General features: G+C 36.4%; 1 protein-coding gene across 4 annotated transcripts in view; it reads left to right on the forward strand.

The window, feature by feature from the left end:
- PACSIN2 (protein kinase C and casein kinase substrate in neurons 2) overlaps positions 1–27,027 on the forward strand; it is a 62,827-nt gene that overhangs the window by 25,980 nt on the left and 9,820 nt on the right. For all 4 annotated transcript variants that reach the window (XM_080348591.1, XM_080348593.1, XM_080348594.1 and 1 more), the window contains exons 2-7: positions 7,913–8,024; positions 20,370–20,526; positions 21,243–21,478; positions 21,988–22,143; positions 23,249–23,424; positions 26,481–26,601. In XM_080348591.1, the coding sequence (XP_080204717.1) occupies positions 7,965–8,024; positions 20,370–20,526; positions 21,243–21,478; positions 21,988–22,143; positions 23,249–23,424; positions 26,481–26,601 (906 nt within the window). In that variant the 5' untranslated portion in view covers positions 7,913–7,964. The remainder of the gene's footprint in view (positions 1–7,912; positions 8,025–20,369; positions 20,527–21,242; positions 21,479–21,987; positions 22,144–23,248; positions 23,425–26,480; positions 26,602–27,027) is intronic.

Genomic DNA, 27,027 nt, shown 5'->3' on the forward strand with positions numbered 1-27,027 from the left:
TAAAAACAGATGGAAACAGCGGCTCGTAACTTGAGCCTATCTTCTCTAGGCTCTAAGAGTGGGATAACACTTATACATATATGAAATATAATGTGCAGGCCAAGAGTCTGTTTGACAATGTTTGCATCATTATCTCACATTTCAGATGCATTTCTGTGCTGTGTGTGCCATGCAAAGATAAGGCTTAATCATGAATTTTAAGTTTCATTTATTTAATAAAATATGCAAACTGTGCTTAAAAAATGTAATGACTGAAATAACTGTTCTTACTCCTTATGTGTTCTGAAATTTATATGTTGTAAAATTTCAGTCACATAGTGTTGCTATGCCTGGAGAGTTTAATTTGAGATACTGTCTTCTCGCTGTAGTTGTGTGGGTTTTTTTACATGTGGTGAATACCAAGGAAATTTTAACTGCTTTAGTGATCTTCTGATGTGTGCTAGAAGTATGGGTTGCATTGCTTTGCAATTATGCATACTTGCATATTTAGGCAGTGTTTCTGTGGCTTTCTATAGCAGGTTACACATACAGCATTTAACAAACATGGGTGAATATAATCCAGTAGCGAGGAAGTTGTTGGGAACCCAGCATCCTTGACTCAGGGGGTTTACTTATTTGGCATTTAACACCAGCTTCTGATTGCTGATGGGAGCACAGGGAGGGGGCATGACCCAGGAGCAGTTGCACACCTGTGGAACCCCCTTCTCTCTGCTCTCCTCTGTCTGGGCTGAAGCCAGGTGGGTCCCCCCCTCCCCACACTGTCCTTGCCCTAGTGGCTCCTATGCCCTTCCTCCTGGTTACTACCAGCTTCTGGCCACTTCTCACTCCTTTTTGTGCCTCTTGCAGGCCACGGAAGTGCAGGGAATCTCTTACTTACAGTTATGAATTATTAGTAGCTTCTTACTATTTCATGTTATTTTGTGTTATTTGCTAACTGAAAAATAGAAGTGCAAAATATTAATACTGAGGTATCCAAATTAGAAAATATAAGAATAAATGTTGCTACCAGGCTCAGAGGAACAAGTATAATAGGAAGTATGCTTCCACAGTTTGTAACCTTATGCATTTCCTAGATTCCTTCCTTTATTGCTCAGGATGGATTTGTACCAAATGGATTGCTGTCAGCTTCTTTCAAAAAAATTGTTTGGTGTGTCTCTGCTGACTTTGACAGACTGAATTTGCAAGGAAGTAGGGATTCCATTTCCTTTTACAGACTTTTCTCTGGTATTTGTTGCTGGAATTGTTTTATTGGCAAAGATTCAGGGATTTTCTTAAATCTCTGTGAAAGAGGGTGCTATTCTTCTTATTTATAGATTGAAGAATAAGAATTAGGCCAAAGTAATTGATTTGAGACTCTCCCTTTGAAAGTCTAAGGCCTGACTTCTATCAATAACATGCACTCATGTCTACCAATTGCTAGAGTTCGTTGCTGTCACTTGAATGTGTAAACCTTTTTTTGCTCTAGTTACTTGTCTTATTAATGTATGGTCTTTTCAGTGTGGCTAATTGTGATTATTAACAGGTTTTGGTACATGATTTCATAGTATTGCTAAAGAAGTGATGTCACACTTTTATCTCTGTGTAAACAATAAACAAATTGCAACACTGAAGAAACTGGGAATTCTTATAGAACAAGTTGTTTGGACACAAAAAAGGAAGGAATGTCTAAACAGCTTTATTTAGCCAGGGAATATGAAATACAGCATAATCATGGTAGTTACAGCTACACTTGGTAGCAAACTGCAATAGTTTGTACTTAAAGCATAGGATATGTTTGACTCTGTACAATGAAGTCCTATTTCCTTGCTATTCTGTGTGGAACAAAACCTGAGACTTCAGTGAGTAATAAGGAAAAATATTATAGTTGAAAGTTTTTTATGAGCAGCTAGTCCAAGTTGAGTGATGTCCTTATATATAAGTGTTTCAGTCATGAAACCTGGAATCCTGCTGAGTCAGATCCATAGTGACAAGTCCTGCTGTTCCAAAAATAAGTTTAAAAAGTAAAGTGACCAGGTACTTTTCTCTTCTAGAGGCTGGTAGACTATCTTTGTCTGAGCTTGCTTATGTAAAGTCCTTGGAGACAAAACAAGGATAATATTAATAGCTGAAGAGACCATTTGGTTTTCTAAATATCGATTATTTTCTTCTGTTTCTCATCTTGAATACAGTTGAACATTGAAATAGGATGCACAGAGAGGTTGTGTAGTCTGTCTCTGGAGGTTTTCAAGACCTGACTGTATCAAGTTCTGAGCAACCTGGGCTGACACTGCTTGAATCATTCTGTCATTGTATGATTCTGGGATTTTGCTCTGTTTTGGACCAGTTTGTCACCTAGAACCACAGTATTAGTGATTGCCTTGCTTTAAGGCAACCTTTTGTACATGACAGAATAATTGGAAGAGAGAATTATTACGTCACGTTGGCACTGAGAACTTCTGTCAGTTCCTTCTGTTCTAGAAACTGTGGAGTTCTGGAATTAAGGCTGGAGGAGTCACGCCTCCTGTTTGTCATCTGGATTGTATGTATTTGGAAATGTTGATCTTGTTGCATGGTATTGTCTTCAGGTTTCAAGTATTGGAAATTGTGTTTTGTCTGCAGGCATTCTTTTTGTTGGGATGTCAGACTCTGAATCTATTCTCTCTATTTAGAGGACTTAGTAAGCAGCATTAAGACCTTAATTAGATTTTTTTTTTTTATTTTTAATACCATCTTTTTTAACTATAGTGAAATATCTAATAAAAATAAAGAGCATATTCCAAGGGAGTTCAGAATGTTAAAATCTGTCTTTCAGCAGACAGCTCTACCTGTTTCTCAGTAAGAGTAAGAAACAAATTCTCAGTAAGAAACAAATTCATCTGTTATTGAGGCTGAAGTGGACAAACTGAAGGGTTTCTTTAAATGGTTTTTTCCCATCTTACTGTTGGAAAACACCTTAAAAGAATCTTTGGGATTCACTGGATTGTTTTAGCATCTTAAAAGTCTGTTGCACAGATTTTTGCAAGATAGGTATTGTGCTGATCTCTACCACCTGACACATGAAGAAAAAGGGAGTAAAAAAAAAAAGTGTTTCAACATGAATGAAGCAAGAATTTTTGTGAATTGCTTTCAAGATAACAGCACAAAAATGAACTTATTGAGAGCAGAGGCAGCATATTCTATTCAGTTGTTTTTATGCAGTATCTGAAGGTCTGCTTGCTCATTATTAGTTAATATGTTCTAAAATCCTCATGTGTTAAGCCTTCAGGATATTTATAGCAATTACTTTCACATCGTGGGACACTAGCAGTAGAGAAGAAATTCAAGGTCTTTAGCCTATAGCACTGTTAGAATGTTCCCTAAGAGGAAGTTTTAAAAAGTCTCATTTATTGGTCAGGTTTGTTGTATCTAAGATTAATGTATCCTAATTTGCAAGGATTGCTTAAAAATCACCAAGTCAAGAAACTTGAGCCTTGCTTGTTTGTACCACTTCTGTAGCTCTTACAGTATGAACTATTTCATATATAGTTACTTTTTTCAGTCGGACTTTGTGGTTTATTTTTAGCCTATGTAATTTCTCTTAGCTAATGTGTGCTGGGATTTCTTGTGAGAAAAGGCATCAGGCATCAAGGGCTCTGAACTACTAAGGCTTTCTCTCTGCTGCGTCATGTTTGGTGTTTTATGTATGGTGACACAGGTAAAAACTTGTTTGAAGACCTCTGAACTTGATGATTAATAATATATTGAGATTTTGGTTTTCAGTGGAATTTCCAAAGTTATTTGACACAGGGGAAGAAAATACCGTGAGAAGTGTGAAAGTTATGAGATTTCATTTGCGTTGGCCAAGAGCATGCTGAGGGGAAGGCACAGAGCATGATCCAGAGGAGGTTTCTATTCACTGAAGATCTTGAATCTGCCTTCTAGGAGAACGGGACACCTTTGCCTTCTCTAACTTCCTGCTTCCATAATTTTTGAATCAATTGGTCAGTTTCAGACAAGTGTTAAGGAAGAACACCTTATAGAAGGAACAGATTTTTTTAAAAAAATCAGTTTCATGAAAATTGGCAGCTATATGGGAGAAACCTAAACTGATTGAACCGCTGAAGGAAATCTTAATGTGAGCTCTGTAATAATCTGTCCTATTTAGTGAGCTGGTTCACCAGCCCGTCTGAAGTTGGGTGGAAACTGCTAGAGCACTGCGCTACTGCTTGCTCAGCAAGTAGTTGACAGACAAGAAAAAGGCATTGTAGGTACTCCTAAAGAGTTGGACCTGGAGTCGTGGAATGAGAAGATAAAGGCCGGAGTGTGGATGAAGCCAAACCTGTGGGAATATAGGAACTGGGTGCATACACTGTGCTTTCCTATGGAGTTACCAGTTCTGCTGCAATCTAGCTCACCAAAGCACCCCCGGTTTTGTGAGGTACAGATGATCATTTGTGGAAAATCAGTGCAGAGCTTACGTCTTTTGTCATCTTGATCTAAATTTCCCATATTTTATACTGACAGTTTTAGTTGTTCGTAGGTGTACTTTTATAGTGAAATAGAAGACCCTAGAAATCTAAGTGCAATGAACTTTCACTGTGAAACCTCTGCAAATTCACTTGAAGGATGCAAGAACCAAACCCTAACAAAAAATGTGCTAAAGGACTGGCTGCTGTAATAGTTCTATTTCATGAGGGTAGCATGACTCATACCGCTTAATGTTCCTATCTCAGTATTCAGTTTATTTTTAAGTAGTGCAGTACAAATAGTGTTTTTCTGTGCCAGTTGTTGCTATGACTCCATAATATTTCCCTAAATACGCTTGCTCATACTTTCTCACAGAATAGTATTTGGCATATAAAAACCTTAAACCCATCAGAATTTTCTGAGTGCTGATCATTTTAATGCTTTTATGGAAAAAAGGATAGCTCTGTGTATTATGTAGTTTTAGTTGAGGAGGAATAGAAGTTCTTTTTTCTTTTTTTTAAAAAAAACCAAGTCCACACAACCTGTTTCCCCATTCAAGAAAATGTTCATCTGTTTCAGCTTTTCCAATTTAGCTTTTCAGATTAAATTTCCAGCCCTTGTGTAGTTTAGGATATTTTGTTAAAGGTAAGTGGATGCTGTATTATTATTTCAGAACACTTTCACTGTCTTTTCTTTTTGTAATTGGAGGGGAAAAAAACATTTCTTGTGTGGCTTGAGGGAGTGGGATGGGTGACATGTTGAAACTTTCCCTTAGATTTATACTTTTGCATAAGGGTTTATTTTTCCAAGATTGCTTAACTGTATGGTTGCGTGCCTCATCTCTTCTAAATCACACTGAACACTTTGGTTGAAAGATCTTGGTGTACTGCAGCAGAACAACTACAGCCTTTCCTGAGAACCCCTGGAATCTTGTTGCTTCTTCCCTTGTTCTGCATGATGTGTCTGGGTAACACGCTTGCTTCAGTCGCTTACTTGGTTTCAGAGTGACATTAGTGCAAAAGGACACAGTTAACAGACTATAACCCGGAATGTTTGTTGACCTAACAAGTTGTCTTATAAACTCTAGATCTCCCTTTGATCAGATAAAATAATACTATAACTTATGGTTAAAGATACCAACGCGCAACCTTATGTTTTTGTGAAAACTTTAAAACAAACTCTCAAAAAAGCTGTTTATTGTCAAACTATGTTTTTGAGTTGGTCTAACTAGTCGCAAGTTTATTGCACTTCTCTTTCCTCCTTGTGCTGCTTATGGCTACCTCAGAAGGGCTATCAGGGAATAAAAAATGCTTACTGATGTAATCTTTGTTTACCTGGATGTATTGTAAGAATTGCAAGGGCCAAAATTTATCAGGAAAGAACACATTCCATGTAAAGGTATGCTGCTAAGAAGCTGACAATTCAATAGTCTTTTAATGCACTTTTCACTTAGTTCTATAAAAGCACAGGTGGAAAAGCCTTTTTTTTTTTTTAATTACTAATGCCATAACAAGTTGAGGGTTGTTACACTAATATATCATTTTCCTTTCTAATTGCTGCTGTTTTGCAAAATGCTTCCTGTATTTTTGGCTATCTTTTCAAAATAAAAATGTAACAATTGATGTTTTTGTTGTAGTTTTCAGTTCTGTAAGGTGTTAAGGTTGTTTTAAGCTTAGTGTGAATTAGATTATGGAAATTAATTGTATGAAATACTGCTCAAGAGGAACAGCTTGTCTTCCCAACCGGAGCATTTCTTTGTTCTGGTTGTGCTGTAACTGTCTGAACTGCTTTTTCAGTAGCTAGTTCTTGTTACATGCAGGTGGCGTATGCTTACCCTTATGGCACAGTTATTTTCAGAGTATCCAAGAAATGCGGATTTAGTGTTGAATTCTCCTTGGCAGCTTTCAATTCTGTTTGTCTTGGCAGTGTGCCATAGCCCCTCGGTTACAGGGTAGGCCAGGTTTGTAGGTGTTTTCTACTCTTCTTTTTGAAATGGCCCCATTGCATTAAAGAAAGCAAAATTCATAGGGCAAAAGAGAGAGGAAGCTTCACCTTATAGTCAGTCTACCAATAAAGGTATTCATCCTAGAAGGGGAATTAAAATCTGTAACCCGTATGTAGCCCTGGAAGTAGTTATAGGCAAACTTAATAGGAGAAATCTAAACAGGAGAACTTGCTGAAATATCTGTAGAGATTAGGCAGGGATTTGCATGTCTGTGTTGTGGGAGGGAGCTGTTTCCTTCCTCTCCTGCCTCCTGTTCTCCACCCCGCAAACAGCATTTATGGATGTGTCTGAATTTTTATCTCAGAACTGTTTTCAATACTTTCCTTAAATGGTAGTTTAGGATAACCCTACATATTTTTTATACATGGTGCTTTATAAACAGTTATCTCCTTTGATGAGGATAGGTCATTTTTGTCTTCATGCATGTGTGTCTATATAAGTGAGAATGCCTGAAATGTTAAAATACTGGCTTTTCATAAAGGCCAGAATTTGGAATTGTTTTTTTGTTTCTTTGTTTTGCTAAAAGAAGACAATGAAAGAGTATAGTAACATGTCACAAATAAAATGCAGTAAAATGAGGTGTGCAAATTTCAGCTTCTAGGGAAATAACTGTCCCTTTAAAGGAGACCTTCTGTCCTGGAGCCTATAACCTTTGACTTGGTACATGTACCAACAATTGGAATCTATTCTATACTTTGAAATGCAGAAGAGTGGTGGCAAGAAAGCCCAGGTAGTTACTAGCCCAGTAAGAGATGTAGTGACGAGTGACTGTCTGCGTGTCATAAACTGTACTAAGACTTTTGGGAAGGAGGCTGGTCTTGCCTCCTGCATTGGACTTATGCAGCTGCAATACTCTTCATGTTGGTTTTGCTTTACATTGTTGCTGAGGAAGCTCTGTTTTGCATTTGTGGTACCTTTAGCTTTCAAGTAGATGACTTAAATCCAAAATTCTTACAGAAATAAAACTCATTCTGAAAAGATTTTACTTATTTTTCTTTAAATCAATAAGTGGTTTTGGCCTTAAGTATCTCTAGTGGGTTTGGTTACATAATATAGATTTTCAGTGAAAAAGGAATAGGAAGCAATGGAGGTTATTTTATCAGTAGCAAAGGTCAGTTGATTGTATCTTATGGCATGCATTGAAGTGGAATACTTACTAAATAAGCATCACGCTGCTCAGTCATTTCTTTCAGTTGTAATAGGAAATTTTATGATAAAAGAAATTAAAGAGTTTGAAATTTAGTATAGGCAGATGGATTGAACATTTTCTGGACAACAAATGTCATTAAGAGAGCCAAGAACTTTGTGTGGTAGAATAGTGTTCAGTTGCAAAATGTACTTATTCACATGTACTGTGTGGTTAGCTCTTTTTTTTAATTTGGCATCCCCAGATATCAAATAACTTAAGGATGTTACTTTGTTTCTCTTTTGATAACGGTTTTCCATTTATAATGCTCATAAATATTTTCTGTCTTTTCACAGATTTCTGGAGTTGTTTAAGCTCTGAATACTTAAAAGTTCTTCATACAGAGAAATGTCTGGCTCATATGATGATTCCGTTGGAGTAGAAGTTTCTAGTGACAGCTTCTGGGAGGTAACTTGGATCAATATTTTGATTTTATTTTTTACTCTTACTATAGAAAATCTGATTTTTGTACATTGTGAACTGTGGAGAGAACTGCAACACAAGATGCCTTTGGTTATTGTGATTTGCAGAAATAGCCTTCAGAATGGAAATGAACATTTAGGTTTTGTCCTAGTTCTGTCAAGGGTTTTTACCTGGCACAAACTTGAGGATCATCCATTTGGGTCAGAGATGCAATTCAGAATTGAACCTTTGTCAGTTTTTATTGCTGAAAAGGGGTGTGGGTGGGTAACTTTTAAAATTACCAAAGGGACTGAGTGATCAATGTTAAATCTAAAGTGGTTAAAGGCTACTGTAAGTGTACAGAAATGATAAATGTAAGATAGTGTGTGAATGTATTGCATGTTTTCTTTTTGTGTCTAGATGCAAATATAAACTTTTTTGAGAGAAGTTGCCTTGTGCTTATCTCAATGTGAGATTATACATGCAGAAAGATAATACAAAGCCCATTATAATATCAGTAATTTGTGCTGCCCAGATCTGAAGAAGGCTTTCAGATGTTCTGATAATTTGATTAAGCTTTAAAGAGAGCAAACTTTTTCAAGCAGAAAGCATTTAAAGAAAAATTTTATTGCAAGAAAAGGAAAGGTTTCACAGTGTCAGTACTGACATTAATTGCAGGTGAGTACGCTGTCCACATGAACTGTATTCAGTGGGGTAAATTTCTACCATGTGACTTGAAGCTCTTTTGAGTTTGAACTATAGCAAACATGAAAATGGCTAGGGGAAAACGTCTGAGACTATGTAAGACAGCTTGGTTTTGGTGAGCCAATTGTGCATTTTTTTAAATGAAAGCTTTTCTGGACCACTAACCTGTGTTGGTGGTGGTAGTGAGGGCATATTACATTTTGATGCAGATTTCCCCTTATTTTCCGATACCTTATCTAAAAGACATAATGCCAGTGAGATTCTTGTTTAGTAGACAGCTATCATTTTTTGAGGAGACATGTTTATTATGGTAAATGTCTATCCTATTTATAAATATGTTGTTTTGAAATTACTGGGTGCTAAGTTTTAACCTCTTTTGTTTTTGGGCTATTCTGTAGTACATCTGCAGAGAGGATGTGGGACCTCTACTCTTGGAGGTGTCTAAGACTCAACTGGACATGGCTCTGAGCAATCTGATCTGTCAGACCTGCTCTGAGCAGAGGGTTGGACTAGATGATATCCAGAGGTTCCTTTCAACCTTAATTAGTCTTTTCTTTTAGATTTTATTTTAAGGCAACTTTCTGGGGAGCCTTCCTTGATAGCAGTGTTTCAAAATAAAATAAGGAGGCGGTCAGGAAAAAGGAATCCTGAACCAAAGGGGTTTTTTTGGTGTGTTTGGCATTTTATACTTGTCAGGAGAACTTGATTTCTGGCTATTCTATACCAAGCCATTGTCTTCAACCAAGTAATTGTGTCTGGAAGCATAAAAGATGAATGAGAATGAGAATTTTGTAGACTAGTATGATTGTTTGGATAAATGTGAACTCAAGTATTTAATATTAAAGGATGATACATGATCAGAAATAGAAATTAGGCTAAACTAGGACCTTTACAAAGCATAGCTTAAATGTATTTCATGTTTATTATAGGTGAGTTAAAGGTGTTCTTTGTATTTGTGCTATTGGTGACATATAATATGGTAAACACTACTGCTAAATCTGTTTCTTTGGACTCTTCCGTGTATTGCTTCCGAAAGAACAGAGCTGCAGTCTGTTTCATAAGCAATGTCAGTAGGCTAATGTGTAACACATGAGTATATCTTTATTTACCCTTGAGTAAAAAAAAAAAAGTCTTCAGTATTGAGATCAGTTTCTTCTTTATAGGTTCAATTATTTTCTCTACTCTTTCTCTTTTTTAATGTATAACCACAAAGTTTGTTACGTTAAAATGGTCAAGACAAAAATTTTTGGATGGAATAATTAGGTTTTGGTTTTTTGTATGTGTGTTTGGTTGGTTTGCCTTTTTCTGAAACTCAGAGTACATCAGGCTGGAATAGTAATATGTTCTGTGAGTTGACTAATGCTCTCTAGAATAGGTGTGCAAGTTGCTCAAAGAAGAAGACTAGCATTGTTTAGATCATATTAGCTAGTAATATGCTAAAATCAGTTTAAAATTATCTCCAAACTTGAAGATGCAATTATATTCTTATGGAATAGTTTCAGTTCATTAAAAATTCTAGACACCATCTTCACACTCACTCTTCAGGGAGTAAAACAAGTTTTGGCTGCAGTAAAAAATTAATTCAAATGATATGTTAATGGCTTTTTTTCTGAAGGGACTTTAAGGGTGTTCAAAGTATTAGCAGTTTTTCTGAAAGCAGAATTGGACTTTGATTGCAATTGATGGCCATATTGAAAAACTAAACACTGAATTTCCTAAGTAAATTTCCTAAATTTACTAAGCTTTTGGCAGTTTAGCAATATAAAATGGAATATTTAACTGAACTTTAGTGTTTTGAGCATTGTATTATGTAGGAAACACTACTTGTTTTGCAGTTCCTCTGCTTTGTACTCTTTGATTCTTAGGACAAATAGAAGTTTGGGGATTTTGTGGTAACAAACATTGATTCTTTAAAAAAACATTAATAGAGGCAGTTGTGTTCTTAGTATAGAATCATAGAATTGTTTTGGTTGGAAAAGACCTTTTAAGATCATAGAGTCCAACCCTTAACCTAGCACTGCCAAGTCTAGCTCTAAACCATGTCCCTAAGCACCACATCTATGGATGTTTTTAAATATCTCCAGGGTTGGTGACTCAGCCACTTCCATAGGCAGCCTGTTCCAGTGTCTGACAAAGGCTTTGTCACTAGTTTAGCAAAGTGACTAAAGCCTTGAAATTTCAGTATGTTGAAACTAGGTGGTATTTGAGTGAAACAGAGGGGAGGCTGTAAAAGTTTTGTAGTTGATTGGTGCTTAAAATATCACCACTGACATTTGTATTGTGGTTTAAAAAGAAAAAGAAAAACGAAACCCGACAAAGAATAGGTTAGATAGTTTGAAAGATAGAGCAGATTATCATGAAGCCTTGTATGTGTATAGCTGAAAGACTGTAGTAGGTATACCTAAATGTTTACATAACTGCATGGAGAGTTGAAAATGTGTGGTATGATGTCCCTGGCATTCTTCAGAGATGGAACTTTTATGGATACACTAAGATACTTTGAACTAAACATGAAAAAGAGTACTCTGATGCAAGCAATTTTAGAGTAATACTGAACTATTAACAGGAAGTGGTGACACAGTAGGAAATTTAAACCTTCATGCATGCTGTACTTGGTAAATTTACAGAGGCCATGTAGTTTGAGAGAATAAACAAGCTTACAAAGCTGACTTAAGAAAAAAAACATATATAAACTTTTCTCTCAATGGAAATAGCCAAGACAGTATATTAAGGAAAGAAATGGCTGTTTCGTTGTACTCTGATACTTATAGGATGACTCCTTATTGCTGCGTATAAAACTATTCAAAAAAATGGTAGTCTTGGCAATACCCTGTTACACTGAGAAATGTGAATAATGTGGAATTTTGGTTGCCAGCATTTAGGTGCATGTTGCATTATGTGTCAGGGAAGTGAGGGTTGTTTTGTTTCATTTTTAATCCTGACACTGAGCAAAATGCTTGGACTAAAGGACAACATAAAGGAAGGTGGTAAAGTAACTAAAGCTGTGCTGTCCACTGCAGTGTAGCCTTGATATAGATATTAAGTAATTGCTTTCGTCAAAAAATAGCTTTCTTGTGATCTCTGCACTCTACTTTTCTGTGTTTCTGTGAGGGTAACTGCATTTTGACATGCATGCCTGATACTAGATTGGAATGCATTTTGGGTTATATGTACTTCTGATTATTTGAGTGAATAATTAAGGTATCCAGTAGCTTGCTTAGGCCAAGTAATGCCTTGGCAGAATGTACCATTTAACTTAAACTTGCCTTTCCACAGAGAAGCCTAACAAAACAATAGGACAGGAATTATTATTCAGATCAAGAGTTAAGATGCAGGAGGCGGTTTGCCAGGCTTCTACTGTTGGTAGAATATGAACCTAAAGTAAAGGAAGTCCTGTGCAAGTCTTAATAAATTTAACTTAAGAATAACTCATCAGTGTTAATTGACATGCAGAAACTAACTGCAGGTCTGTCAAATGTAATTAGCAAAATCTTGTTTAAGTATTTCTGGTTTGGAGCAATTTTTCCAAACTAAATTTGACCAAATTTTAGTCTAAAATATGTCTTTTTTCTGTATGTTCTCTGAAGACTGCAACTTTGAATTCTAGCCTTAATCCTTCACAAAAAGGATAACTAACTGCTTTGATCAACATGTTTTGTCTGACTTGATTAGAAAAGATGCCATGTCTCTGGAATGCCAGTCTCACTACTTAATGCCTCGGGTAATATGAAGTAAAGAACTCTTAATCAATTTGGAAGTTGTGTCATTACTGCAGAATTTGTCATTTGCACCCTTTTCTTAGAGGATTTTAAGATATTTTACATGATAATTTTTTTCTTTGTTTTTAAAGACAGCCTGCAGTTTGTTAAAAGCCACCTTGCTATGCTTTAGCACCACAGCTGAAAGTAGAGAATGTACTTAAATTCAGCCATGACACAGAAGAGACAGTCTGGCAGAGTGAAATTTTGACTTTATTTCCTCACACTCCAAAATAGCTCAAATGTATTTACCTTTGGAGTGTGCTGCAAAGCCCTTTTTTTTTTTCTTGAAAAACATGTAGGAAAGAGTGAGGTGGTTGGGTGTGGGACCTATCTGAAGAACTTACTGTGAAAACTGCTTTTTTGCTCACTGCTTATCTTTGAAACTAAATCACCTTTCTTGAGTGTTGATGTTCTGTTGAGCTGATAAGAACTGTATTTAATGTTGATAAACCAACTTCAAAGTTTTTGCCATTGCTGTTGATAGAAATTCCATGCAATGTTGTTGTCAGGAAATAAAGCACTTGCTTCTTAGTAGTTTTTCTGGCTGTAAAGGTGTTTGCTTTCTTTTGGAGTTGTCACTGCCTTTGCTAGGGTTCCTTATTACAAAGAAAGTTATTAGCAGTTTGATCACGTTTAAAAACGTGAATCTGTAGCATATGGTTGCATGGTACTAAACTTACTGCTCTAACTTCGACTGCGTATGTGCAGACTGTCCACAAAGCAGTTCAATGCAGGTTCCTTAATCTTTGAAGCTTTTTCTTATTGGGTTGCTATTTCAATACTGTTCATGGAAACTTCCAGTTCTGGCATTGAGAATCAAGCTCAATGCTTGAAACCCAAGACAAATAGTAATTTGTTTCTTCTAAAGACTAGTAATTTTTATTACTGCATAGATAGTGTTATAAAGTTCAGATTTGTGGTTGGGAAATAGTTGTCTCATTGAAAGGTAATTGGAGAAGTTGCTGTTTGGACTTGTGTTCTTGGTGTCAACTTACTGCACATCTATCAGTCAAAAAATGTGGGTAGGATGAGGCTTAGGCATAGGTAGTATCTTGTATCAGAACAGCTGATACAAAGGCATTTAGATGAGGTTCTTAGGGACATATTTTGGTGCTAGAGTTAGGTTATGGTTGGACTCGATCCTGAGGGTCTCTTCCAACCGAAACAATTCTGTGATTCTAACTGAAAAAAAAAAAATTAAGCTTTCGGAAACATGCATCTTTCTTTAGCAGGAAATAGAAATAGCAGCAGCTTTCACAATTGAGGGTATTTTTCTGTATTTAGTTAACCCAAGCCACTACTAGAAGTTTTTCATCTTTGAGCAGGATGGCAAATCCTTTTCAGGACAACAGATCTTTTACTTTCTTCTAATTTGTCCAGGTGTTTACCAAATAAAAGTATGTTAGGAGACAGAGAATTTCATACATGTTTTTATGGAAGCTTGCATAGAGAGCAAGGAATTGCAAAATAATAAAGACATTAGAAAGGACATTCTGAAAGATAATTGCTACAAAACAGTGGAGGATTTCATCAAAGCTTCAGTTGTAGTAGTGCATTAATTTAGTTAAGAAATGGAAGCTTCTTTTTCTTTCTTAATTTTTCTAACAAGCCTCAGTGTACCTTGATACATCTGGTTAAGTTCATGGTGCTGAGTGCAGAAATTTTTTTAAGACCAAGGAATCTTGTTAATCTGCTCCAAGAAGTAATTCCTTCATCTGTGTTACTTTGCTGACAAGGGTGGCATGCTTTGGGTAATCAAAGGTTATTGCTGATAGCCTGGAGCACGATGGCAGTAGCTTTTCCTAGGGAAAACAGAAGACTTGGAACCCAATGTACAATTTGAAACCATTTGTATTTATTTCTTATCTGTCATATGGACTCTAAGCATTTGCATGACTGCTGTAAATATATCTCAGTTTGTCAGAATAATTCATACTACTTTCTTGCATCCCAAAACAGGCTGTGGCAAAACTGATTGGTTCCATCATTGTACTGCTTTAGTAAAATGCAAGAAAGGGAAACCCTATTGGCCTTGTTCTACTAAAGTAGTTCTGAAATGCACATTGAAGAATTTGGTATGTTAATAACAAATGGAAGGCCAATTTTGTGATGCATTTTGTTAATTAAGTTCTAGCCTTATGCTTGCTAATCACTATTATGGTCATATTAAAAGAAAAATGCCTTGAGCAAGTTGAGACCAATGCTATTGTTCACTTAGATACCTGTGAAGGTGATGAGTAAGCATTTCTAGAGATCAAAGTAGAAGTGTGTGCATCTCTTGCAAGATAAGACATCAAAAGAAAGCTACCCTGCCTGTGGAGGCATTTGTTTTTAATGAGCCATAGGCCCTTCACAGGCTGTGTGCCACTTGTACACATGTGTGTTCTTACTCCCCCTTATTTTCTGCTAGCATCAGCAAATATGGAGCTCTCTCCATTTATTGCAGGGGTGTTTAACTGCCCTGTGAAAACACCTACTCATCCACACAACATAGCCATTCTGAACAGCTGCTGTACCAGCAAGTGGCATTAGCTCTATGAACTTAGGCCTGCGATTGATTCCTATGGAGAACAGGACCTGGCATGCATTTTGAGGTGCTGAGCACATGGCTTTCATTGCATTCTGAAGTATTTGCTGAGATATCCACTAGCAAGAGAATTTCAGTTTATTCCGAAAGGGGAAGCTGGTCCCCTATGTACTATGGGTGAATCAAATTTGGCCACCATATGCATGCCTGTTCTCCCCAGAGCAAGGCCTAAACCCAACACTCTGGATAGCACAGGCAGCTGATATGGGACATGCCTCCCACAAACTGCATTATAAGCTGTCTGCTCAGATGGTCGTAGTCCTGCCCATTTGGGGCAGGACTGTGCTTCATGCCTACTGCTGACAGCCAACATCTGCATGAGAGATCTATTGAGGGGGTGTGTGTAGGATGCAGGGAACTTAAGAGGGAGAAGCTCTCCAAACTCACTCTTGAATGTCAAAAAAGTGTTCCTGTGTTGAGGGATTTCAGTTACTCGTCAACAAATGCTTTTTGCTGATGAAACAGACTGTTCTGTTTTGCTTTTTCATTTTAAAAATATTTGGACTCTGCGATAGTAGATTTCTGTCATATCTCCTATATGCTCATTTGTTTTTTTTTCCTTCCAACATGGAGCAACATCATGTTCTCCATTTATATTGCCAGGTGTTTGGCTTCAGATTTTGTCAGTTTAAGAGCTTCCTTGAGATTTTTCTTGCAACCAGTGGTGCATTTATACAGCTAAACTTAAAGTTACACAGAGCTAGTACTCATAGGTACTTGAACTGTGTATGTGTCAATTAGGTACCAAAATAATTACTTTTATTTACAAAACCCCCACAATATTACACATGTTAATGCTGGTTGAAATGTTTGGAAACTTCCTGTTTGACATAGCTGGAAAGAAATTGTAGTCATGGTTAAATGGAATGCTGGAAATAGTGTGTCCTCATATTGGCCATCAGTATGTGTAGGTTTAATGATGAGCCTTCAAAGTGCGTTATTGTGTTTCCTGCCTAGGAATATTTGCCCATAAAAAAGAGCCTTATTGTATGCTACGCTGACTGACTTTCTTTCAAATATTTCCAGTTCATGAAGGCTGACTGGTTATGAATAAACTAGGCAAGCCTGGAAAAAGAGTTGACATCAAATCTTACTTCAGGCATTTGAAACTCCTGAAATATTTGTGGTTATAGCAATTATCATGATACACCAGAATTAACTGGTTGGAGTTTAGCAATAGCTGAATGTGGCCACCTTCTAGGCTGCTAACAAATTAAAATACCCTTAAACCATTCAATGTACCAGAAAAACCTGTTAAGTGTGTTTAACCCTTTATGGACTTTTATACTGCTCTGTGAATAAGTTAAAAAAAAAAGTTTATTAGTTGAGGTAAGGGAGGCTAGATAATTTAAGACTCTCCCCTTGTGTATAGTGTTGTGAAATTGTAAAATAATGAGGTTGTAAGCTCTTAAATATTCCCATTAAAGATCTCATCAGTGGCAGTGCGTGGCTACTTTAGTACAGCGGTGGTCACAAAGGAGACATGACTGCACTGCTGACTATACCATACTAAATGCCTCAGCTTGTGTGTTTTTCTCTGGTTATTACAGATTTGGAAAAGGATTTGAGGTGACATTGCTGTGTTTGTGCATGAGAGGAAATATCAAAATGAGAAGGAATGTTTTCTTGACTAAGCACAATGGAGATCTGAAGGCGTCTATAATGCCTACAGGAGATATAAATGGGGGAAAATTGGATCAACTGAGACTTAGTAGCAAAGTTCAGTTTTTTTGCAGTGGAAAAGGGGAAACTGGTGGTTAACTTATAAAAGGTGAGGAGGGGGCAAAACTGAATCACAATTTTCATAGAATTCACTGATTGCATCAAGGAAGTGACTATTATAGTGGTATTTTGAAGAAATAAACTCATTGGCTTATTTTCTTTTGAAGTGTTTCTGGCAACTAAGGGTAAACAGCAACTGATTTTGGTGTTATGCAATAAAATGTCTCAGATAGGTAAAGTGTTGATGCTAAAATGAAAGCAGGATACAGTTTTAAAATATCTCTCATCCTTCTTGAAGCTGTAAGAAAGTTTATAATTTGCAGTTTACCTTACTGAAACAAATGTTTCATTTGTAGACCAAGGAACCTAATAACTTCATGTCTTAGGTGTCTACTCTCTAACAAGTAATAGCCCAGTGCTGAGAATGATCAGAAGGTTATTCTAACTAGCAAAATCATATGTTTGTGCTGAGCAGAGCTAATTGAGAAATCTGAAAATCCCAAGGTATTACGTAAACATGACTCTGACTGAAACAAAACCAGATATTCTCTTTTTTTTTTTTTTTTTTTTCTGGTGAGTTGCTACAAATAAAAGAATTTGTCATTTTTGTTTTAGCTCAAATACTTCTTGTGAAGGGGAAGGGGGAAGTCATGCAGAACGTTTGCAGCCTACCTCAGGAAACTGGAGAAAATAGTCTTGAATAAAAGAATGTATTAAGTCATATTTTTCTTCTCCAGAATTCAGAGTGTCTTTACTGTGTTTGTAGGTTTTTAATTGTTCTAGCTTATCTACAGTCAGTAGTAGTTCATTAGCTACTTTAACACTAGAGTTCCCTTTACTTGGCTTTGTGGTCTAAATACCTTGTGCTGTCATTCCTCTGAGTCTGCCTTCTACAGTGGAGGCTGCACATTCCACTTCTCAAATTTGTCACTGTAGTGTCCATAACTTAAAATGCATATTTTTTAATAAACCACTATGTTTATTAAATGCCAAGTATATCACTTATGTTTTTTATCATGGAACACAGAAAAATGCTGTATTTCCAAAATGGTAGCATTTCCCTTAAGGCATGAAATTTTAGTATGCTGTCTAAAATACCTTAAACTACTGTTTCATAAATCAAGTTAATGTGTTGGTTTTTGTTGTTGGTGATGGGTTGGTTGGTTTGTTTGGTTTTGGGTTTTTTTGTGTTTGTTTTGTTTGTTTGTTTTGTTTTTTCCCCTTTGAAAATATTAGTGTAAAAGGCTTTCTTTGGAATACAAGGTTATTTTCTAGTATTGGAGGTCTGGTTCTTTCTACCTTCTAAACTGTGATGCTAATTCCTTCAGTCCTCCTGTGGAGAAAGAGGTAGCATGGGTGAATTATCTGTGGTCTGCACACAGGCCTTTCAAGGGGGCCATATGCAATACTAGTGAGCGAACCATCATAGGTAAGCTGAATTCAGTTCTCTGAATACCTAGCCTGAGATTTGGCAACTGCTAGTTATTACCATGAAGTTAGAATTTGCTCAGACAACACAAAATGAAAGCATTAAGAATACCATGAGGCAGCCAGCTCCCATTCAATAGTAGCATTTAAAATGCTAATTTAATAGTGAAACTTTATGAAAGGAAATGTTTGTGCTAGAGACATAAATCCCTGGGCGCATAACTGGAGACACAAATTGATGCTAATATAAGGCTTCAGTAGTTGTGCCAAGCAAGCATAACCTGTTTTAACCGTCTGCCTGGCTGTGAACCTACAGGTGGAACGATTTTGAGCAAATGAATGATTTGCCCTTCCATTACAAAAGCTGTAGAAAATATTCTTTAAGGTACTTAATTTCCTTAATTCTCTGATTACATATTTGTATTATATTTGTTTGAATACCTTGTTAGTTTGAAACTGCGTACTTCTCAATTGCTATTTCTCCTGAAGATGAGAAGTTATTTTTCATACTTTCTTGTTAATAGATGAAATGTGTTTTGGTGTGGATGCATTGACTCTCTTGACTTTTGGTGTCAGCTTCTTTGTGATGCTTTTTATCTTCAATTATCTTGTGACTTATTCTTAAAGGCACAGAATGTGTGCGTACTTTTTTTACATTATTTAGACAAATCAGTGGCTGCTAACTAATGCTTTTCTTAGATGCTACCTAAATTTCTTTCATCTCTTGAAATGGATCTAATCCAAAACCAAGCCCAAATGAACGCTTTGAGGCTGCTGTCTAAAGGAATTGGTTTTTGTCCCTTTATTGATGGTTTAGATTTCCCCCCCACCTAGCTTTGATGAGGAGTCCTTACATGCGTCTGTATTTATCAGCATAGTCACTTATTTTTCCAGCACATAAGAGTATTTCCCTGTATACTTCAAGGAGTTTTTCCTCAAGCAGATGGCTTGCATGTACATCTGCTGACAAAATTCTGAATAAATGAGAACCTAAATGTTGGGTGGTTCCCTGTATTTAAGATATGAATCGGATATGATTCAAATGTAAAAATTACAAACAAGCTTTAAGTATTCAAATGTTTAATCTACTGCTTTATTGCTAATCATTTTTCTTCAGTCAGGTGGTTCGGGCAGATAAGAAGTCGACCGTGATATTTAATAGGCTGTGCAAATTCTTTTAACCAAGTTCTTACGTCTTGTTTAATGTTTACAAAAGCCAACCTGAGTGACCTTGAAATCAGTGGAAATATTACGCTAGGAGCAGTATCAGGCTTCTTCTTTTTCCCCCTTCAGTCATCTGATTGGTGATTCCATGTTGGTGTGTACACAAAAGTGAAAGGGGGTGGAGGGTAATTATATAATGGATTTTCATTATATAGTGAACATTTTTCTCCATATCCTCATCCTTTTGTATCTTGCACAATGAGCAACTGTGTTTGTTTTTCTTTAGAATTCACAAGTTAATTCTAGGTATGAGAACTCCATGTCATTGTCACATTGTCACATTTCCACATTAAATTCTACAATATACTTTTGAAATAGTTGCTATTGAGTTTGGCAGCAGTAAAGCACAGCTGTAACAAAGGGCACATCTTGTCTCTGTTGTATATATAAAGGTTATGGTTTGTCCATATTGTATTCTTAAACTATATTATGCTTGTTGTATGGTTTGTCCATATTGTATTCTTAAACTATATTATGCTTGTTGTAATACTCCTTTGCATGTCTTTGCAGTTTTATTAATCCTGAAAGATTAAACACAGCATAAAATTAAGACATTAAGTACTTAATAATAAGCATGGCAGAGGGAAATACTGTATTTGTGTTAAAAATCTTGCTTATCTGAGACATTACCAAGCAATAATAATGCAGAACAATTGTGATGACTGCCCACAATTACACTGCAGGACTAATACAATATAACAAAGCTTTTACTTTTAAATTTAATAACTTTTTACGGGAGAACTCATGGCCTTTGTGGTGGTGTTGCAATTTGGTTTCAAGATTAATTGGGATATGCCTTATGCTATGATTGATTAATTCTTGCTAGTAGATTACCTTGCTCTTACGTAACAGTGTTTGTGTTAGAGATTTGTCTTGTCTTCAGAGCTTCCATGCAAGTGTTGTTAAGTATTTGTCTCTCTATAGGTTGGAAATTACAAGCGGACAGTAAAACGAATTGATGATGGTCACAGACTTTGCAATGACCTTATGAACTGTATTCATGAACGGGCACGAATAGAGAAGGTCTATGCTCAGCAGCTTACAGAATGGGCAAAAAGGTGGAAACAGCTTGTGGAAAAAGGTAATACACTGATTTTGAACTCTGAAAACTTTCTCAAATTGAATAAATGTTTCTATATATCTTTGTTTTGGTAAGTATGAAGTAGAAATTTTGTACTTTTTTGCCTACAATGGAGCCTTTGCAAAAGACTCAATAATTTAAGAAATGATCAAGCTTTTCTTAATGAAAAACAAACAAAACCCTGCTCCTTTGCTAGTTTGCTTGTTACTGAAGCAGATGCATCTTGCCTCCAGTGTTGAGGTATCCAAATAGATTCAGTTCTAGAGAAAAGACTGTTAGACAAGTGTATCTGAATAAGGGGGCAATGGTTATGGGAGAGAGACTAGTAATAAAAGACCTAGACATTGCTCTAATAGAAGGCTAATCTGATACTATTTTAATATATTCTGAAATAGTTTGTCCTTTCCTGGTTATCCACGCTTGAAAAATAAGTATGTTGAGAAATTGAAGGCAGTTCAAAGAGGAGCTAACAGGTGGAATACTGAGAATCATGGTACAGGGAGAAAGAGGCCAGAATAAATGATTATTATTTCTTCTGGTGTAAAAAAACTTTAATATTTTAAGTTTATCTGAAAATAAACTGTTCCCTTTTCTAGGTTTGCGTCAATATTGCTGTTTACAAGTGAATATAAGTAAATAGCTTCAGGTAGTTTCTTGGAAATATAAGTTCCATGTGGGTAATGGTTACTGAGAATGACACTTTCTGTTGTGTTTAGGCCCACAGTATGGAACAGTAGAAAGGGCTTGGTGTGCTTTTATGTCAGAAGCTGAAAAAGTGAGTGAACTACATCTAGAAGTAAAAGGTTCACTGATGAATGAAGACTTTGAAAAAATCAAGAACTGGCAGAAGGAAGCCTTTCATAAGCAAATGATGGGAGGATTTAAGGAAACCAAAGAAGCAGAAGATGGATTTAGGAAAGCTCAGAAACCCTGGGCAAAAAAGCTGAAAGAGGTACAGCAGTAGATTATGTATTAGATATCCTGTGTTACAATATATTAATGTCTTGAATCTCTATAAGGGAGTAAACTCCCTATTCTCTCTGCTGGACCCTCCTTTCTCAAAAAGATCTCTTGCTTTCTGTCCTCTTCTGAAAATAAGTATTTTTCTCTTGGTCTCTACTAATCTTGATGACTTGAGTGAAAATCTGCAAAAAGTGGAATTTAAGCTATCATTTTAACAATGTCTGATTTTGTGCATTTGAAAGTTAAGAATTGCTCAAAGAAATGAGCAGGGAGAAAACATGTTTTTTTCCCCTGTCATGTAACATTATTCTTAAATAGCAGGTTTGTAGAAGAAGGGGAGCAGGAGAACATGGGCATGAGGAAAAAGTGTTCTCTTGGGGACTTCCTGTAAACCTTTCTTGAGTCTGTTCCACGCTTCTCTAAGCTGTATGAGTGTCATTTCTTGTATGGTGAGAGAATGCTCATTTGTAAGTACTACAATAATTTCCTACTTTGTAGGTGGAAGCTGCAAAGAAAGCATACCATGCAGCCTGCAAGGAGGAGAAACTGGCTGTATCCAGAGAAACAAACAGCAAAGCTGATCCAGCACTAAATCCTGAACAACTTAAGAAATTACAAGACAAAGTGGAGAGGAGCAAACAAGATGTACTAAAGGTATACTCTATGCTAAGATACTGTTAATATGCAGGGTTTTTAACCTATAGCTCGTGCATATTTAACCTTTTTTTCTTGCTTAATGCGCTGTGGACTGCAGTGCAGCTCATTTTCAGTTACAGTCCTATAACAAAATGTAGAGTTTTCTCCAAAGCATGTGTTATTGCCAAGTGTTCTTCAGTGAAGAATAGATAATGTGTTCCCTCTCTTTCATGTCAATACTTTCAGCAGGGAAGGAAGCAGAATAAGACAGCGAACTTGTAGGACCGAATTCTACTTGTTCAGCTGTGAGGACTGAGTTATGTCTCTTGAGAGGCTGTGAGATAGGTGCTTAAAGCTTGCTGACAACGTCTAAACTCATAGTCATTCTTGACTGCAGAATGTACTTTTTAAGAAAGTAAACTGACATAATCCATTTCAATAAAAATAAATACAGTTGTGGAAATGCTGTACTGTTGCCCAGTTTGGTTTATCTCTTTAGCGGGCTGCTCTCAAAAGGCTTTCCTAGTGTGACTTTCTTCAAAGACATCTTTTCCCTCTGAGGATGCTGTTCTGTGATCTGGAAGACTGATGTTACATTGAGTGGGATATTTCAGTTCCTGTCTCTGGACTACTTCTGTAATTGAGTGTTAGAGTCTGAGGTTCTATCCGTTAACTGAGCTGAGAGGGTATGCAATTTATGTTTATGGGCATGTATACAATGTTTGGTTTTTTGGTCATAACTCAAAGTTGACTATGTAAATTGCTGAAGGGGAAAAGACAACACTTTAAAATTATTTGGAGATCATTAAATAAGGGACCTGTAACTTAAGACTGCCTGCTCTGATTTACTCTGTGGTTTCTTTTATTTTTATCTTTAATGTTAATATTAATGTTTGTCATGGTTTATGTTAAAAAGCCAGAGGAGAGGCTTAGAACTTTATTGTAACTGTTCTGTAATTTTATTAGATAACTCTCATTGTAACCTAACACAGGTACAGTGCTCATGAAAAAAGACTGCAATTTGGGAATTTCTGGTCTGAATCCTGGCCATAACTACATTGATAAGTCTGTTACGTAGGGTAGTAATAAAATATATTGCTATTTTTTTGTTTTCCATCCCCAGACAAAAGAAAAGTATGAAAAATCACTGAAAGAATTAGATAATGCCACTCCTCAATATATGGAAAACATGGAACAGGTATTTGAACAGTGTCAACAGTTTGAGGAAAAACGCTTACGTTTCTTTCGAGAGGTGTTACTGGAAGTTCAAAAGCACCTTGACTTGTCTAATGTTGCAAGGTAAAACTGTAAGCTTTCAAACTTAATGCTTAATACTTTTAGTGAAAAGTAATCCATACTTCAAGTAGATCAGAGTTTGGAATCTGATTTGTTTCTATTGTATTTCTTCAATTTGTTTAAAGTGTAACTGAAAGAATATCATTCTTTGTTTTGTCTAAGATCGTATCAGCATCTATCCCTAACATTTGCTAGATTTTTTTTTTTTTAACATGGGGTCAAATGAACCAAGAAACCCTCATTCTTTTTGTATTTTTATAGTCTAATGTGTCCCAATTAGAAAGGATTCAGAGCTTGCAATCAACAAAGTGCTGGGTCAAAGGGTAGAAAAGGAGGGGTTTAGTGTATTATGTGTCTTGAATGTTTATTGGAGAACAAGCTAGAATTTATTAGTGTAAGGTAGCATGAACTTCATAGCATAAACATCTATAGTTAAAATATGAGAGCTCAGTCTAAAGGAATTACCTTAACTAGGGGATAAATGTTAAAGATGATTGATGCTGAACTGTTGTCCACCTTAATTTTAAAGTCTGCTTTTTATACTTTACATAGTATATAGAAAGCATGTCTTGGAGTTCTTTCTGCATGACCTTCCTCACTATATTCCAAGAAATCGAAACTTCTGCTAGGGAACTCAAAGCTCATTCAGCTGATTGTCAGGCCATGTGGCACGTCATACACACAGAATCACAGAATTGACTGGGTTGGAAAAGACTTCAGAGATCATAGAGTCCAACCCTTGGTCCAACTCTAGTCCATTTACTAGATCATGGCACCAAGTGCCATGTCCAATCTCAGTTTAAAAACCTCCAGGGATGGCGAGTCCACCACCTCCCTGGGCAGGCCATTCCAATGCCTGACCACTCTCTCTGTAAAGAATTTCTTTCTAATCTCCAGCCTAAATTTCCCCTGGCAGAGTTTAAGCCCATGCCCCCTTGTCCTATTGCTGACTGCCTGGGAGAAGAGACCAATCCCCACCTGGCTATAACTTCCCTTCAGGTAGTTAGGTAGTCATCAACTACTACAGGCCGTTTTGATACTAAGCTACTTCAGTATGTCAGCAAAACGATGTTTACAAAGTTTTTGTTTTCTCTTGCATTTGGGAAGACTAGAATACTTGCAGCAAATACTGTACCACAAGTAGAATTTTCCATGCCACTTGTAACAGCAGAGATTCATGTGCACTCTGGTGCTTCAGTTAAGAGGAGAAAAGTGTGCTCCTGGCTGGCAGCTCATTTCTGTTCTCTCTTCTGCTAGTGACAAAACTCTTAACGGTAATACAACAAGTGCAATTAAGTAGGTGATCAAGGTAACCTACGGCAAGAAGAATCTGCTTTGGTTTGAACCCTGATCAGTGTTTCAAATTGACTTGCTATGCAGTCACACCAATGTTAGTGCTAGCATAAGTGAAAAGGGTGACACAGGGGCAAGAACAAATACAGAGCAAGCAATAGGTAAGGGCAAGATCACTTATTGTAGCATCATTATAATTTTGGGCTGCTTCACAGTTCTTATGGAACCACTGTGGAAGACAGGTTCTTTTTACTCTCAGAGTAGAGAGTTAAAATTGCTGCCAATTTGAATTCCGTTTAATCAGCTTGAAAGAAACTACAGAAGAGGAAAAAAAGATAAATAGTTGACTTAAAGGGCAAGGTTGGGGGAAGACTACAGAAGATGACAAATTGGTTTTAAGATACTTAGGAGGTTCAGGATTGGTGTCTTATGGTATATTAGTAAGTTACAAACAAATAACTGTTAGGAAAAAGCTCTAGGGATAAAGCAGCTGTAACTGTTTATCTATTTGCTTATCTCTGCCTCTTTGAATACACAGAGATGAAGTGTAGAAAAGATGCCTATAAGAAAGAGTGATTTCTTCATGCTGAAGAACACAGTCCAGAAAATAGCCCTGCCCTGTTTTCTACAGATGTAGACCTCCAGTTTATTGTTGATTTAACTGATGGCTAGTGAGTGATCCAAAATTATTCCTTTTCTCAAAAGACATGCCTTTCTATTGCTTAAATACATTCAAAGAACCACCGATGTGGAAAAAAATATCCATACCACATACATGTTAAAGCAGTCAAGTAACATACAGAAATTGAGAAATTTGAAGTGTAACTTGAGTCCTTGACAATGTAGCACCAATGAATTCTAGTTCTAAACTTCGTGTGACTTGATCTGGCAGGGTTTTCCCAAATTCACTCTAGCTTGGAGAGAGCCTAGCAGTTCTGTGTCTTATTTTAAGCTTTGTGGCTAGTGTGTTAAGATCTCTTTGTACTCCAAGTTCCATGTTCCACCATATTGAGGTTTTTTGTGTAAAACAATTTTAGTTGTAGTCACAGGCTACAGAGCGAATACATCATGTGCATGGTCTAGGATCAGGGAATCAAAGTTATATCTGCAACATGACTTCGTTTACATTTGTGAGAAGTCAATGACAAAGAATTCGAGATAACTAGTGAAGTTCTTTTTTGTAATATTTGATATTTTGTATAAACAGTGCAGTTAGTAAAATCGTGGAGTACCTAAAACAATAAAAGCAGTTAGCAGATATTACATCTGCATAGGGAAATGTTTAACCCATTTAATTCTGCTTCAGGTTTGAGTATTACTTTTATAATGACTTAATTCGCATTGGATTAAGACAGGAGATTTCACAGAATACTATGGACTTCTCACAAAAACAGTTCCTACTGTCTTGTAGGCAAGCTTTTAAGTTCAGGAAACTTCAAGATTGGCATTCAGTAATCTAAATACACCCTATGTAAATTCTGTATTTAATGACAGCCAATTAAGTTACTTTACACAAGAGTCATAATTTTAAAATCTGACAAATAAGGATTTAATGTTTTCGTGAACTTTCAGCACACTTATGTGTTGAACTGCTCTTCCTTTTTTTACAGGCATTTAATAGGTCTGCCAGAGTTTTAAAAAGTCTGTCTTGCTGTAAGATTTTCAATACTGTTGTAAACTTTGATATTTTTTGTTTTTAATCTAACTAGGTGATTTGCCATGTTTCTAAATGTTAAATTAAATTTGAAGACAAATTTGTTTTGCAGTTACAAAAATATCTACCGTGAGCTGGAACAGAATATCAAAACAGCAGATGCTGTTGAAGACTTGCGGTGGTTTAGAGCAAATCAAGGTCCAGGCATGTCAATGAATTGGCCTCAGTTCGAGGTAAGGTCACAGTACTTAAAACCCAGATTTGTTTTGTCTATTTTTTCTTTTTCTTTTTGGGTCATATACCTTTCTGGAGTAACTTTTAAATTCAGGCTTCTAGCAGGGACTTTTTTTGTTTTTACAAGTCATAGTAGTTTTCTTCCCTTGACTTTCATTGGGTTCTCGTCATCCCCCAACTTTTGGGTGTGATTATATCAGACATTTATTTAACCAGAAAAAGAGTAAAACAAAAACTCTGTAGTGGGTTTGGTGTTATTTTTAAGCTTAAAGGCATTACTGAAGTCATTTGTAAGCCATGGTTTAGTTGATAAAGTTCTGACACCTGTAAATGTTATCCTGTAGGTTTTACTTCTCCCTTTTGGTGTCAGACTTCAATCTGAATTTCCTTGCTATAAGCAGCTAATTATAGTGTAGGCAGCAAAG

This window comes from Nesoenas mayeri (genome assembly GCF_963082525.1).
Source record: "Nesoenas mayeri genome assembly, chromosome: 1".
NCBI lineage: Eukaryota > Metazoa > Chordata > Aves > Columbiformes > Columbidae > Nesoenas > Nesoenas mayeri.